The sequence below is a fragment of the Rhinatrema bivittatum genome, chromosome 2, assembly GCF_901001135.1.
Source record: "Rhinatrema bivittatum chromosome 2, aRhiBiv1.1, whole genome shotgun sequence".
NCBI lineage: Eukaryota > Metazoa > Chordata > Amphibia > Gymnophiona > Rhinatrematidae > Rhinatrema > Rhinatrema bivittatum.
The window spans coordinates 385,219,290-385,234,863 of record NC_042616.1 but is presented as its reverse complement, the minus strand read 5'-3'; the positions used below and the strand labels follow the sequence as shown (position 1 = coordinate 385,234,863).

Genomic DNA, 15,574 nt, shown 5'->3' with positions numbered 1-15,574 from the left:
AGAATGTGCCTTCCAGGGCTCCTGGAGATCAACCATCAGAGATGGTAATTTGATTATTAGGAATGTAGACAGCTGGGTGGCTGGTGGGCATGAGGATTGCCTGGTAAAATGTCCACCTTTTGTGAAGGTGGTGGACCTCACCCTTCATCTAGATAGGATTTTAGACAGTTCTGGGGAAAAGCCAGCTGTCATGGTACATGTGGGCACCAACAACATAGGAAAATGTGGGAGGGAGGTTCTTGAAGCCAAATCTAGGCTCTTAGGTAGAAAGCCAAAATCCAGAAACTCCAGAGTAGCGATATCTGAAATGTTCCCTATTCCATGCGCAGGTCCCCAGAGACAGGCAGAGCTCCGAATGTCTCAATGTGTGGATGATACAGTGGTACAAGGAAGAGGGATTCAGTTTTGTAAAGGGGGACTCTTTTCCAAAGGGATGGATTCCACCTTAATCAGGGTGGAACCAGGCTGCTGGCGCTCACCTTTAAAACTGAGATAGAGCAGCTTTTAAATTAAATCAAAGGGGAAAGCTGACAGTCACTCAGTGCATGGTTCGGAGGGCGGTATCTTCGAAGGATACTAAAGAAGCATTAGAGTTAGGGCATCCCAACAAAGTGGTTCCAATAATAAGAAAAGTAGTCCAAGTGCCTATAATGAAAAACTCACCTGAGCTAAAAGATTCCAATTTATCCTTCCCAACCGAAAAGCAGAATGTTAATGTAAACAAAAAACACATTTTGAAATGTTTGTATGCTAATGCCAGAAGTCTAAGAAGTAAGATAAGAGAATTAGAGTGTATAACAGTGAATGATCCAAAATCACAAAAACCACGCCCAGAGCTACAAGTAATCTGGGGACTTCTATATCAATCACAAAAACCAGCAGCCAGTTGCACTTTAACTCGTTGTATATGTGCACCAGTGAAATTATTTTATTATTTTTTTTTATATTTTTTGTATTTTTTAAATTACAAATTTGTAGGACCTCCAAGTCCACAGAGTGTATAGATCACACACTGTTTCTCCTTATAAGTCCAACTTTATTTTATTATATTGTATTTATCTTTAAAACTATACCCCAACTTTAGGGATTTCTCACTTCCTTATTTAAAATGTCGTATTCAAATCTTCTATATTGTTGGAGGTCACTTTATCAGAGCAGTCTCAATCAAACACATTTTCAGTCATGAGAGCATAAATTTCCCACTTATCTTAATGTTAACATCATTGCCCCGACATGGATCCACATTTCGAATTCTGCATCAGGGGGTCTTCTTTTTATCTTTGAAAAATCTTTTCCTCTGTAATAAGAACATAACATAAGAAAATGCCATACTGGGTCAGACCAAGGGTCCATCAAGCCCAGCATCCTGTTTCCAACAGTGGCCAATCCAGGCCATAAGAACCTGGCAAGTACCCAAAGACTAAGTCTATTCCATGTTACCATTGCTAATGGCAGTGTCTATTCTCTAAGTGAACTTATTAGCAGGTAATGGACTTCTCCTCCAAGAACTTATCCAATCCTTTTTTAAACACAGCTATACTAACTGCACTAACCACATCCTCTGGCAACAAATTCCAAAGTTTAATTGTGCGTTGAGTAAAAAAGAACTTTCTCCGATTAGTTTTAAATGTGCCCCATGCTAACTTCATGGAGTGCCCCCTAGTCTTTCTACTATCCGAAAGAGTAAATAACCGATTCACATCTACCCGTTCTAGACCTCTCATGATTTTAAACACCTCTATCATATCCCCCCTCAGTCGTCTCTTCTCCAAGCTGAAAAGTCCTAACCTCTTTAGTCTTTCCTCATAGGGGAGTTGTTCCATTCCCCTTATCATTTTGGTAGCCCTTCTCTGTACCTTCTCCATCGCAATTATATCTTTTTTTGAGATGCGGCGACCAGAATTGTACACAGTATTCAAGGTGCGGTCTCACCATGGAGCGATACAGAGACATTATGACATTTTCCGTTTTATTCACCCTTCCCTTTCTAATATTTCCCAACTTTCTGCTCTCGAAAACGAACTGTTCGCACTACTATCTTCTTCATAAACCACTTAAAAATACCACAGCATCGGTCCAGCTTTTTAAATCGTCCCTGACCGGAAATGACATTTTCCACAACGTCTTGAGCTCAAAATGCAGGTTCGGAAAAAACTCACTATTTTGAAAAATAAATGAGAGCATCAATTAATTAATCACCTCATTAAGCTCTATGGACTACATAGAGTCCAATTTCAAGATCCAAAAAATGTTCTCAGCAATTCAAAAAATGTTAAGTATCCCCTCCCTCAATTTGTAGAACCCTCAAAAAAAAAAATTGTCAGATTTGAACCTGGGAACTGCTTCACTGAGCAGACAGCTTATGTGCACATCTCACATGAGCCACACGGGAAACTTCCTTTCCTTGATTGAACATCAGATCCCTTAATTTCCGTTTGCAAACAAGCACAAACCACTCTATCCTGAATGTTTTTATTCCTCACAAAAGAGATCTACAACAGCTGATCCTTCTTAAACTCAAAATGCAAGTTCGGGAAAAAACCATTCTCTCATTTGTTTTTCAAATTAGAGAGTACCAATAAGCCCCTTAGGCTGCATAGAGTCCAATTTAAAGATACAAAATTGTTCTCGGCGATTCAGAAAATATTGAGTATCCCCTCCTCTCACTGATGGCACGACAGACTCCAAAATGGTCCATTTAAACTCCTTAAACTGATGTCTTCTCCAAACAATGGGTCACCATTGGAGCAGTAATTTTTGATGTTTTTATACAACTTTTATGTTCTATTAGACGTGTCCTCATTTTCCTTTTAGTGCGACCTACATAGATTAAATCACACGGACACTGCAAGACATAAATTACAGAACTTGAATCGCAATTTGTAGTACCATCCAAATAAAATTGTCTGATTCGAACCCGAGTGCTGCCACACTGGGCCGACTATAGCTAGTGCGCACATAGGAAATTTCCTTTTCTCGATTGAACATTAGATCCCTTAGATTCCATTTTCAAACAAGCACGAACCACTCTGTCCCGAATGTTTTTATTCCTCGCAAAAGAAAACCTTGGAGGGTCACTAAACCTTTCATGAAGAGAAAGAATGGACCAATGTTTGCGCAGAATGGCCATAACATCATTTACATGTTATTATAATGTAAAACACAGGTTAGTCTATCATCTTTACCAGATTTATAATCTAGCAAAAGATTTCTTTTCGCAAACAATGCTCTTTTATAAGCCTTCTTTCACAGAGAGTGGGTATCCTCTATATAAAAATCGAATAGACACTTCAGATTGGGATTTGAATTCAGACAAGGTGGAACATATTTGCCTTAAGCGTAAAAATTGGCTGATAGGCAAACTTTCAATTTCTTCGGATGGCAGCTTGAATACTGGAGAAACTGATTTCGATCTGTCTTTTTCCGATAAAGAGTGGTCTTCATGCCATCACCATCTCTGCTGATGGTGATATCTAAAAAAGGTACTGAATAATTATATTGCATCAAATTGGACTCTTTGCAGCCTAAGGGGCTTAATGAGGTGATCAATTGGTACACTCTAATTTGAAAAACAAACGAGAGAATTTTTTTTCCAAACCTGCATTTTGAGCTGAAGAAGGATCAGCTGTTGTGGAAAATGATGTTATTTCTGGTCAGGGACGATTTAAAAAGCTGGACCAACGCCATGGTATTTTTCAGTGGTTTTTGAAGAAGATAGCAGTGCGAAGAGTTCGTTTTCGAGAGCAGTCTGACTGATTACAGAGGAGAAGATTTTTCAAAGATAAAAAGAAGACCCCCCTGATGCAGAATTTGAAACGTGGATCCATGTCGGGGCAATGATGTTAACATTAAGATAAGTGGGAAATTTATGCTCTCATGACTGAGACTGTGTTTAATTGAGACTGCTCTGATAAAGTGACCTCCAACAATATAGAAGATTTGAATAAAACATTTTAAATAAGAAAGTGAGAAATCCCTAAAATTGGGGTATAGTTTTAAAGATAAATACAATATAATAAAATAAAGTTGGACTTATAAGGAGAAACAGTGTGTGATCTATACACTCTGTGGACTTGGAGGTCCTACAAATTTGTAATTTAAAAAATACAAAAAATATAAAAAAAAAAATAAAATAATAATTTCACTGGTGCACGTATACAACGGGTTAAAGTGCAACTGGGTGACTGACTGCTGGTTTTTGTGGTTAGCAGTGAATGATGACATAGACTTAATTGGCATCTCAGAGACATGGTGGAAAAAGGATAACCAATGGGATAGGTGTTATAACAGGGTACAAATTTATATCGCAATGACAGAGAGGAGCATCTTGGGAGGGGGGGGGGGGTGCTTTATGACCAGGATGGCATAAAGTCCAACAGGATAAAGATCCTGCTGGAGACTAAATACACAATCAAATCTTTATGGGTAGAAATCCCTTGCATGTTAAGGAAGAGTATAGTGATTGGAGTGTACTACCATCCACCTGGCCAAGATGGTGAGATGGATAGTGAAATGCTAAGAGAAATTAGGGAAGCTAACCAAATTGGTAGTGCAGTAATAATGGGAGATTTCAATTAACCCAGTATTGACTGGGTAAGTGAAACATCAGGACGTGCTAGAGAGATAAAGTTCCTGGATGGAATAAATGACAGTTTTATGGGGCAATTGGTTCAGCAACTAATGAGAGAGGGAACAATTTTAGATCTAATTCTCAGTGGAGCACAGGATTTGGTGAGAGGTAATGGTGGTAGGGCCTCTTGGCAATAGTGATCATAATAAAATTAAATTTGAATTCATGACTGGAAGGGGGACAGTAAGTATATGCACAACAGTAGTGCTAAACTTTCAAAAGGAAACTGTGATAAAATGAGAAAAATAGTAAAAAAAAAAAAAAAATTTTGAAAAGTGCAGCTACAAAGGTAAAAAGTCTGCCACAGGTTTGGACATTGTTAAAAAAAATACCATCCTAGAAGCACAGTCCAGCATGGCTAAAAAGTGAGGTGAAAGAAGCTATTTTAGCCAAAAGATCTTTATTTAAAAATTGGAAGAAGGATCCATCAGAAGAAAATAGGATTACGCATAACCATTGGCAAGTTAAATGTAAGACATTGATAAGACAGACTAAGAGAGAATTTGAAAAGAAATTGGCTGTAGAGGAATGGCAAATAAAATGATGGATGCCATAATGTCTCTCTCTCGTCCACGGTGAGACTGCATCTTGCATACTGTCTGCAGTTCTGGTCGCTGCATCTCAGAAAATGTATAGTTTCACTGGAGAAAGTGCAGAGAAGGACCACCAAAATAAGGGGCATGGAAAGCTAAGGAAGTTTGGAGAAGAGATGACTGAGAGGGGGATATGATAGAGGTCTACAAAATCATGATAGGACTTGAAAAAGTTAATGTAAATCAGTCATTTACACTCTCAGATAATAGGACTAGGGGGCACTCCATGAAGTTAGTAAGTAGCTCATTTAAAACATATCGATACATTTTTTCACTCAATGCATAATTAAGCTCTGGAATTCATTTCCAAAGGACGAGGTTACAGCAGTTAGAGTAACTAAGTTTAAAAAACTTTGGATAAGTTCCTAGAGGAAAAATCCTAAACTGCTATTAATTAATAAACAATAGTAGCTTGAGATTTACTAATGTTTGGGTACTTGGCAGGTACTTGTGACCTGGATTGGCCACTGTTGGAAACAGGATGCTGGGCTTGATGGACCCTTGGTCTGACCCAGTATGGCAGTTCTTATAGTTGTATTATTTAGGCTACAGCAATAGCTAAACCCAAGTTGTTACTGTTCTCATCTCTAGAACCAGCATGACTGAGGAAATAAAATGGTTTCTTTTCCTGGGGGTAAAACCAAAGGGAGTAAAGTGTAAAAAATGGGGGTAAAACCAAAGGGGCGGATTTTAAAAGGCGCGCGAATAGCCTACTTTTGTTTGCGCTCCAGGCGCAAACAAAAGTACGCTGGATTTTAGTAGATACGCGCGGAGCCGCGCGTATCTGCTAAAAACCTGGATCGGCGCGCGCAAGGCTATGGATTTTGTATAGCCGGCGTGCGCCGAGCCGCGCAGCCTACCCCCATTCCCTCCAAGGCCGCTCCGAAATCGGAGCGGCCTCGGAGGAAACTTTCCTTTGCCCTCCCCTCACCTTCCCCTCCCTTCCCCTACCTAACCCACCCGCCCGGCCCTGTCTAAACCCCCCCCTTACCTTTGTCGGGGGATTTACGCCTCCCAGAGGGAGGCGTAAATCCCCGCGCGCCAGCGGGCCTCTTGCGCGCCGGGCCGCGACCTGGGGTGGGTACGGAGGGTGCGGCCACGCCCCCGAAACGCCCCGGGCCGTAGCCACGCCCCGTACCCGCCCCCAAAACGCTGCCGACACGCCCCCGAAACGCCGCGACGACCGGGCCCGCCCCCGACACGCCCCCCTCGGAGAACCCCGGGACTTAACGCGAGTCCCGGAGCTCTGCGCGCGCCGGGAGGCCTATGTAAAATAGGCTTCCCGGCGCGCAGGGCCCTGCTCGCCTAAATCCGCCCGGTTTTGGGCGGATTTACGCGAGCAGGGCTCTGAAAATCCGCCCCAAAGGGAGTAAAGTGTAAAAAACCATGGACGACCTCCATATTAACATTGCAGCGTACGTTGTTTATATATATGTATAAATACCTGTCACTTTCCTATCACTTTCCGAATCCCCCAGGCGTGTGGTCATCGAGACGGCGGCGGGAGCTGGTGGGCGGATGGGCGCCCGTTCATCCAGGCGGCGGCGGCGATGGGAGCCGGCGGGCGCGCATTGGATCCAGGCGGCGGCGGGCGGGTGGGCGCCCGTTCATCCAGGCGGCGGTGGGAGCCGGTGGGCGGGTGGGCGTGCGTTCGATCCAGGCGGCGGTGGGAGCCGGCGGGCGCGTGTTCGATCCAGGCCGCGGCCGGAGCAGGCGGGTGGGCGTGCATTCATCCAGGCAGAGGGAGCCGACGGCGAAAGCGGCCTCCGGCAGCCAGGCAATTCGGAAAGTGACAGGAAAGTGACAGGTATTTATACATATATATAAACAACTTACGCTGCAATGTTAATATGGAGGTCGTCCATGGTTTTTTACACTTTACTCCCTTTGGTTTTACCCCCATTTTTTACACTTTATTCCTGTTTTAATTTTCGAACACCACACTAACACCAAGTAGAGGGTAGGCGGTAAACTAACAGGTTAAGGACGCGGCAAAATAGCGGGTTACAAAGGAGATAATCTGAGCGCGCGTCACAGTATCGGAGGGGAATAGCTAATTCATTCATTAAACAGCTAATTCGTTCATTTACATATCATATACATGCTGGGTGCGGAAAGGGTTATACGTCTGTTTTAAGAAGCGCTAAGGACGCGTGAAACTGGAGACTGTATCGCAGGATCGCCTTACGCGTCCGAATTGTGCGCTCACAGCGGGTTACAGAAGGGAAATCTTCAACCGCACGTTACAGTATCGATCTGAATGTTAGGTATTATTAGGAAAGGAATGGAAAATAAAATACAGGATGTTGTCATGCCTCTCTATCGATCCATGGTGCAATTGCAATTCAAGTATTGTGTACATTTCTGGTTGCCCCATCTCAAAAAAGATATAGCGGAGCTAGAAAAGATTCAGAGAAGGTTGACCAAAATGACAAAAATAATGGAACCATTCCCCTATGATGTCAGGCTAAACAGATTAGGGTTCTTCACCCTGGAGAAGAGACAGATGAGAGGAAATATGATAAAGATTTTTATAAACCTAAGTGGGGTTTAATGGGTAAAAAAGGAATGGCTATCATTTCAGATAGTATTAGGACTAGAGGTCACTCCATGACGCTAATTGGTAGTGCATTTAAAACAAAACAGTAAAAGTATTTTTTCACTCAGTGTGCAATTAAACTATGGAGTTTGTTTCTAAGGATGTGGTGAAAGCATTTAGCGTTGCTGGATTTAAAAAGAGCTTGGAAGAAAAGTTCATAAACCATTATTAGTCTTGTAGGTTTAGGAAAGCCACTGCTTATCCCTGCTATGAAGCAAGAAGGATTGAATCTATTCTTTGGGAGCCTGCCATGTACTTGTGACCTAGATTGGCCACTGTCAGAGGCAGGATGGTGGGCTTGATGGAACTTTTGGTTTGATCCAACGTAATATTTCTAATGTTCTTATGTGTAGAGTGAGTTCATACTAATCCTTATTGGGTAGGCTGCTGTCTGTAGAAAATTAAAATTTGGTTTCATTTGCCTGGGTGGGATTTCTGGAAGCAAGGAGTCAGGTCGCTTTCCTGCACTTTGTTTAGATACCAGATATATGTTCAGCATAGTTGACCAACAATGCAAATTCAACTCAGATGCTATTCTGTAAATTTTCTGTACATCTTTATTTGATTTTGTGTAAGAAAAGGCCATTTAATTCTAATAGCACATTGACTACAAATGCTACCCCTGCAGAAATGCAGGCATTTGGCTTATGCATAACCTGGCATACTACAGGTTTCTGCAGTGTTAGCATATAATGTAGATAAGAGTAAGATGATTGCATTTCATGCCTACTTTTGTTTTGCAGATAATGACAAAGGATGGGCAGTGGTTTGGAGGATGGCCGGATGTTCCTCAGAGCAGGCACACGCAAATCCGGCCCACGATGTTTCCACCCAAAGATGAGGAAAAGCTAAAAGCAATGAACCTGCAGCGCTGGTAAGTATTCTGGAGAATATTGGATTTTTATTGATTAAGTTGAGATGGCCCAGTATGAGACTTACTGTGCCATGGACATGTTATATCAGCATCAGGTGCTAGCTTGCTAGGAATACCAAAATAACCATTGATGAAACTGACCAACATCATAATTAATAAAAACTCTTAGAACAGAAAATGTTGAGGAAGTTGAACATATAATGACCCAAGTGACCTTATAAAATTCTCAAATTAATCATATCTCTTTGAGATGATGTGTTTCTACTTGAAGCGGGATTTTTTTGTTATAGGAAAATGGTGGGGATACCATTTATTGGGCCAACAGAAAAGATGTTACAATAAGGAACCTTTGAGACCTCTTGGGTACCTTTTTCAGAATCATATTGTGCCAATATATCTAATGTGAATCTCCATTTATTACATCTTTGAATTTTTTCATTTCTTTGAGTTCTGTTCCAAGCTTTTTTTTTTTTTTACTGCTGGTCTTTTTATCACTTTCATTGACATTTTTTTTTTTTTACTATTTATTTATCTTCCACAAATTTTTTATTATACTATGTCTGTAGTTTAGTAGCACAGGTAATCCTCATTTCATTTTTTTTTAAACCACATAAACATATATTTCTTTATTATCCTGCCATAACAGTCCAGACAAGTGGGTTATGCCTCCCTGCCAGCAGGCAGTGACAGAGAACCTGGAAGAGAGGGAGGAAGATGGGTGCCTGGATGTGGTAGTGCCTTTGGGAAAAGCTGCAACTGTGGAGTTGTCGGACTGGCCAGCTCCCATTGGCAGGATTGCTGCCTCGGCGGGTCCACAACCATCTTGGATCCGTGGGATGGGGAAGCTCAGATCGGGGTCCTCCTCCTCCCATGGTGATGGAGCAAATTTCAGCACCCTCTGGGAATGCAGGGGCTGGATTTGGCAGAGCTGCAGGCTCTGTTTCAGCATTGCAGGAAGTAATACCTGTATCTGCCTGGTCTTCTTTATAAGCAGAATTTTTAAAATGCTTGCACCCAGTTTTTTGCCTGCAGCAGACCGCAGCCCTGGGAACCTCTTCTTCCTCTTCCTCCCTACAGATCTCTCAGGGGACTTTACCTCATGAATCTAGGAAGAAGAAAGCTAGGAAGGAATTTCAGGAGGATATGGAGGATATTTCCATATCCATTGGAGATCTAGGAAAATCTAAGCTTAGTGCGAGTGACAGTGAGCTGGAAAAGAGGGAGCATGCCTCCAGGAAGGAGAGCGACTCCCATCTGGTACACCTTTTTCATAAACAGAAACTTTCTTCGTTAATTTCTCAGTCCTTAGGGATTTTGAATATTGCCAAGGAAAAAGGAAAGGAAGTGGAATCTGCAGAGGACCCAATAATGGTGGGGCTGTGGAAGCCCCCTACCTAAATTGATTTGAAAGCTGATTTCCATGAAGTGGGATTTCCTGGAAGCCAGTTCTAAATGAGGAAGGGCATGTTGAGACTTTATCCCCTGAGAGAGCAAGAAAAGGAAAAACTGAAGGTTCCCTAAGTGGATACTCTAGTCTAAGTGTTTACCAGAAGGACTGCTATCCCTGGAGAAAGATCTGCTCAAGATAGCAGGATTGAGGCAGTTCTTAAATGTGTTTTTGATGCTACTGGTATGGCTCTCCAAGCTGCAGTTTGCGGTGGGATTGTAGCTAGGGCCAGACTTTAGTTGGTGCGGTGTATACAAGAGAGTTCCCTGCAAAGTGTAGGTATTATTCTGGAGGCAGTGATTCAGATGGAGTCTGGTACAGTGTTTTTAGCTGATGCTTCTAATTTTGTTTGGACTACAGACAGGAATATATTCTCCATGGTAGCAGCCAAACATCTGTTGTGGCTGTGCAACTGGTCGGTGGATGCTGTATCTAAGACTCAATTACCAAAGTTCCCTTTTAAAGGAGTCCGTCTTTTTGGAGATGATTTGGAGAAATTTGTGAAGGCCTTGGGGGAGTTGAAGGCTCCTAAGTTAGCTGAGGATAGGCCTAAGTGGGCATTGTACCCTGCAGCTGCTAAAAGCCACTAACAGGACATCAGGAGAAGAAGAGAGGGAAAATCTTTGGGCAAGCAGAGTCCCAGGCCTTATAACAAATTTCAGTTCTTTCAAACCAATAAAAGAGGTCCAAAAGACTCCAGCATTGTTGCAGGAGCTGGTGCAAGGAGTGTTCAATAAAAACATGGGGGCCAGTACAGGAGATAGGAGAGTTCTTGTCATCCTACTACTGAAGGTGGGTCCAAATTACAACTGATCAGGTGGTCAGGGCCGGTTATGCTCTAGAATTTTCATGTTATATTTCAGACCTGTTTATGATTTTTTCTTGTCTGTCTGCTCAGAACAAGGAAACAGTATGAAGTTCCCTCTGTTAACTATGGCCCTTGAGGATGGTTGCCCCTGTTTCAGTTTGACAGAGAGGTCTCGGAACATACTGTATTTTGTGGTTCCAAAGAAGGGAGGGTGCTTTTCAACTCATTCTGGATCTTGAGCTCGTGAACAGGGCTCTAAAGATCACTCATTTTAAGATGGAAACTTTAAAGTTGATGATAGTAGCAGTAAGGCAAGGGGAAATCCTGACATCCTTGGATTTGTCCAAGGCCTATCTTCATATCCCAATAAGAAGAGAGCATTAGAAGCATCTTCGATTTGCAGTGAATATTTTCAGTTTCAGGCTCTTCCCTTTACTCTGGCTACAGTTCCAAGAACCTTTATCAACGTGATGGTTATAATGGCAGCAGCCCTTTGACAGGAAGGTATCCTGGTTCACCCTTATTTGGACAGTTGGCTGATATGGGTAAGTCGGAGCAAGAAGGCACAACAGACTGCCAGAGTGGTTCAGTTACTTCAGGAATTGGGATAAATGGTAAATTTTCAGAAAAGCAGACCGGCCCTGCTGCAGACTCCGTAATAACTGGGTGCACTATTCGATATGAAGAAAAGTCTAGTTCATCTGATGAATGAAATGATTTGGCGATTCCAGGAGCAAGTGTGGCTTTTGTTGAGATCGTAGGCCCTAACAGCCTGGAGATATCTACAGGTGCTGGGTTCAGTGGTGGTGACTTTGAAGCTAGTACTGTGGGTGAAGGCTCACATAAGACTCTTGCAGAGGTTCTTGCTGACCAGATAGTCTGCTCAGTCTCAACTTTATAAAAAGAGTTGGTATGGCTGGAAGAAGGCAGGCGTAGCTAGTGTCTGAAAATCTGGAACTCAGAGTGGACTTAGAATCTCTGATGTAGATCATGTTGCTTACAGATGTCAGTCTTTTTCTTGGTTGGGGAGCGCATTGTCAGGATCAGGCCTAGGGAACCTGGGCAATACAGAAGGCCAGATAGTCGATCAGTCATTTGGAGACCAGGGCATTCAAGTTGGCACGCTTGCATTTTGCCTTACTTCTGGAGGGGCAAGCGGTAAGGGTCTTATCTGACAATGCAACAGTGGTGTCCTAGGTGAATCAAGGAGGAATCGGGAGCATGCAGTTGGCATAGGAAGTGTCTTAGTTGATGCAGTTGGCAGAAATGCATCTGAAGGCACTATTGACTTCTCATCTAGTGGGAGTAGAAAATGTGCAGGCAGATTTTCTAAGTCAAAATGCCTTCGACCCAGGGGAGTGGTCTCACAAAGGAAGTATTTTTATTAATAGTAGACATATGGGGAGAGCCATTGATGTAACTAAAGGCTTTCTGCAGGAATGCCCAGGTGACCAGCTATTTCAGTCAGAGGAGGGAGTTTGGTTCATTGGGGATGGATGTTCTGATATGGCAATGGCCGGAGAGGCTACTTTTTTGATAGGCAGAACAGTGCAGAGGATTGGATTAGCGAAGGTGCCCCTGGAATGCGGATCTAGTGCGCATGATTGAGCAGTGAAATTTCCACAGTCCTAAGGTTTGTTGGTACAGGGTCCAGTGGTTCACGAGGACCCATCTTGATTTTGCTTTATGGCAGGGCCCTTGAGAGGGCGCATTTAATTAAGAAGGGTTGTTCCCAGGCGGTGGTGAGTATGCTTCTGCAAACCAGGAAACCCTTTACTTCCTTGGCATATGTGAGAATCTGGAGGATATTTGAGGATTGGTATTTGGACAGAGGTTTGTTGCCCAAGAGACCCTCAATTCCTTTGGTACTGGATTTTCTACAAGTATGGTTTGAGTAAAGACCTGGCCTTCAGTCATTTGAAGGTGCAGGTGGCAGCAATAGCTTGTTTTAGAAATTGTTTCCAAAGTAGATCATTCGGACATTTGTTAATTCCTTAAAGCTGTCAAACATGTTCGCCCTCCGGTCTGGGAAATTGGTCTGGCTTGGGATCTGAACTTTGTACTCAAATTCCTTAACAGTGATGAACTTGAGTCTTTGAAAAAGGCTTCGCTAAAACACATTACCCTTAAGGCCATGTTCTTAATTGCAATTTGTTCTTCAAGACATAGTTCCTAAATTCTACCATTGCGATGCAGAGATCCTGCAAAGGCCATATATCTGTAGGTTGCCTTCCTTTCTTCCGAAAGTGGTTACAGCCTATCACCTCAATCAAATAGTCTGTTTACCATCCTTTCAGAAGGAGCTGTGTAAGCAAGAGTTTAAGCAGTTTCATTGACTAAATATCAGAAGGATTTTGCTTCATTATTTGAAGATGACAAACATGTTCAGAAAGTCTGATCATTTCTTTATTTTATTTAGTGGTCCTAGAAAAGCAGAGGCAGTTTCGAGGGTGTCAGTAGCCAGTTGGAATAAGGATAATTGGGGGGGCTGCCTGTCTGGACAGGGGTCTTCCCCTGCCTTGGAGTTTGAGAGCACATTCAACCAGGATGCAGGTGACGTTGTGGGCAGAGCTTCGTTTGGTATCTCTGTCTGAGATTTGCAGATCTGAGAAGTCTTCTTTGCATTCTTTGTGAAAGATTATCATTTGGATGTCTGAGCCAGAGAAGATCAAAATAATAGAGATTTGGCTATGGGAAGGAACTTAATGTATGATGGAGTCTTGCAACCGTCATATATTGCCACAGTGAGCTCTGTGGCTTATATTATCAAGCCCGTGAGACACTGGGCTTGTCTAATCATAGGTTGCTGGAAGACAAACGGGTGCTGACACTGTGTGAATAAACTACTGTGTAAGCACTTATCTTGTTCCACAAGTGACGGGGTAGTATGTGTAGTCCTGAAGTGATGCTCCAAGTGATGCTCCAACATTGCGGTGTTTCGGAGAATTTGACTCCTTCCTCAGGGACCCTCCAGGTAATAATATACTGACAGTTCTATGTGGAAACAAAAAAAGTTCTTAAATATGCCTGTGTGGCTAAAGCAACAAAAATGCAATACCGGGCTGATGGATAAAGACTTACAGAGCCAGTTGATTATGGTCATTCTGAGAAGCTACAAGACCGCTTGTGAAATATCGCTAAAAACAAAAGATGAACAGTGAATGTCCAACCTTCTATTTATTCTTCCAAAAAAATGTCGGCATGATAGCGAATTGCCTTGTTAGTGTGAGTACTTACGTGCACAAAGTAGGTGCAGCCTCACAGCGATTTGTGCCACTTGATGACAGGAGAGGTGTGGGCGAAAACGCCGGATTTAAAGGCGAATCCTCCGACTGAAACTGAGCCGGCAGGAAATGACGTGTATCTGGGGATTGCTTGCACTAATTGAAATACCATATATGGGCAATGATGTCACAAGGGTGGCCATTTTGAAAAACGGCGAATGGGAAGGATTATGGCTGATTATGTTGCCTTAAAAGGGCAGTGACATCACAATGTCAGCCATTTTGACAGACACTAAGGGGATTCCAAAGGGGTAATCTTACTAAGTGAGTGTCTAGGGATAGCTTGCACTAATTGAAATACCTTATATGGGCAATGATGTCACGATAGCGGCCATTTTGAAGAACAACGATTGAAAAGGGTTATGGCTGATTTTCAATCGTTCTTCAAAATGGCCGCCCTTGTGACATCATTGCCCATATATGGTATTTCAATTAGTGCAAGCAATCCCCAGATACACGTCATTTCCTGCCGGCTCAGTTTCAGTCGGAGGATTCGCCTTTAAATCCGGCGTTTTCGCCCGCACCTCTCCTGTCATCAAGCGGCACAAATCGCTGTGAGGCTGTACCTACTTTGTGCACATAAGTACTCACACTAACAAGGCAATTCGCTATCATGCCGACATTTTTTTGGAAGAATAAATAGAAGGTTGGACATTCACTGTTCATCTTTTGTTTTTAGCGATATTTCACAAGCGGTCTTGTAGCTTCTCAGAATGACCATAATCAACTGGCTCTGTAAGTCTTTATCCATCAGCCCGGTATTGCATTTTTGTTGCTTTAGCCACACAGGCATATTTAAGAACTTTTTTTGTTTCCACATAGAACTGTCAGTATATTATTACCTGGAGGGTCCCTGAGGAAGGAGTCAAATTCTCCGAAACACCGCAATGTTGGAGCATCACTTGGAGCATCACTTCAGGACTACACATACTACCCCGTCACTTGTGGAACAAGATAAGTGCTTACACAGTAGTTTATTCACACGGTGTCAGCACCCGTTTGTCTTCCAGCAACCTATGATTAGACAAGCCCAGTGTCTCACGGGCTTGATAATATAAGCCACAGAGCTCACTGTGGCAATATATGACGGTTGCAAGACTCCATCATACATTAAGTTCCTTCCCATAGCCAAATCTCTATTATTTTGATTGTTTCTTATTTTTGGCTATCATTGAGTCATATTATACTACTACTGAGCCAGAGAAGAGGCATCATTTGGCTCAGCCATCCTGGAAACAGGATTAGCAGTTTTCCACTGGATTGAAGGGTAGTATGAGTATGTCCCATGTGTTTGGACTGGTCCAGCTGGATGATGAGAGAGGTAAAATTTGGTCTTACC

At 42.7% G+C, this 15,574-nt stretch overlaps 1 protein-coding gene across 2 annotated transcripts in view; it reads left to right on the top strand.

Moving 5' to 3' along the window:
- The window catches only part of NSUN2 (NOP2/Sun RNA methyltransferase 2), a 257,469-nt gene that overhangs the window by 163,698 nt on the left and 78,197 nt on the right, over positions 1-15,574 (top strand). For both annotated transcript variants that reach the window (XM_029590002.1, XM_029590001.1), the window contains exon 11: positions 8,566-8,696. In XM_029590002.1, the coding sequence (XP_029445862.1) occupies positions 8,566-8,696 (131 nt within the window). The remainder of the gene's footprint in view (positions 1-8,565; positions 8,697-15,574) is intronic.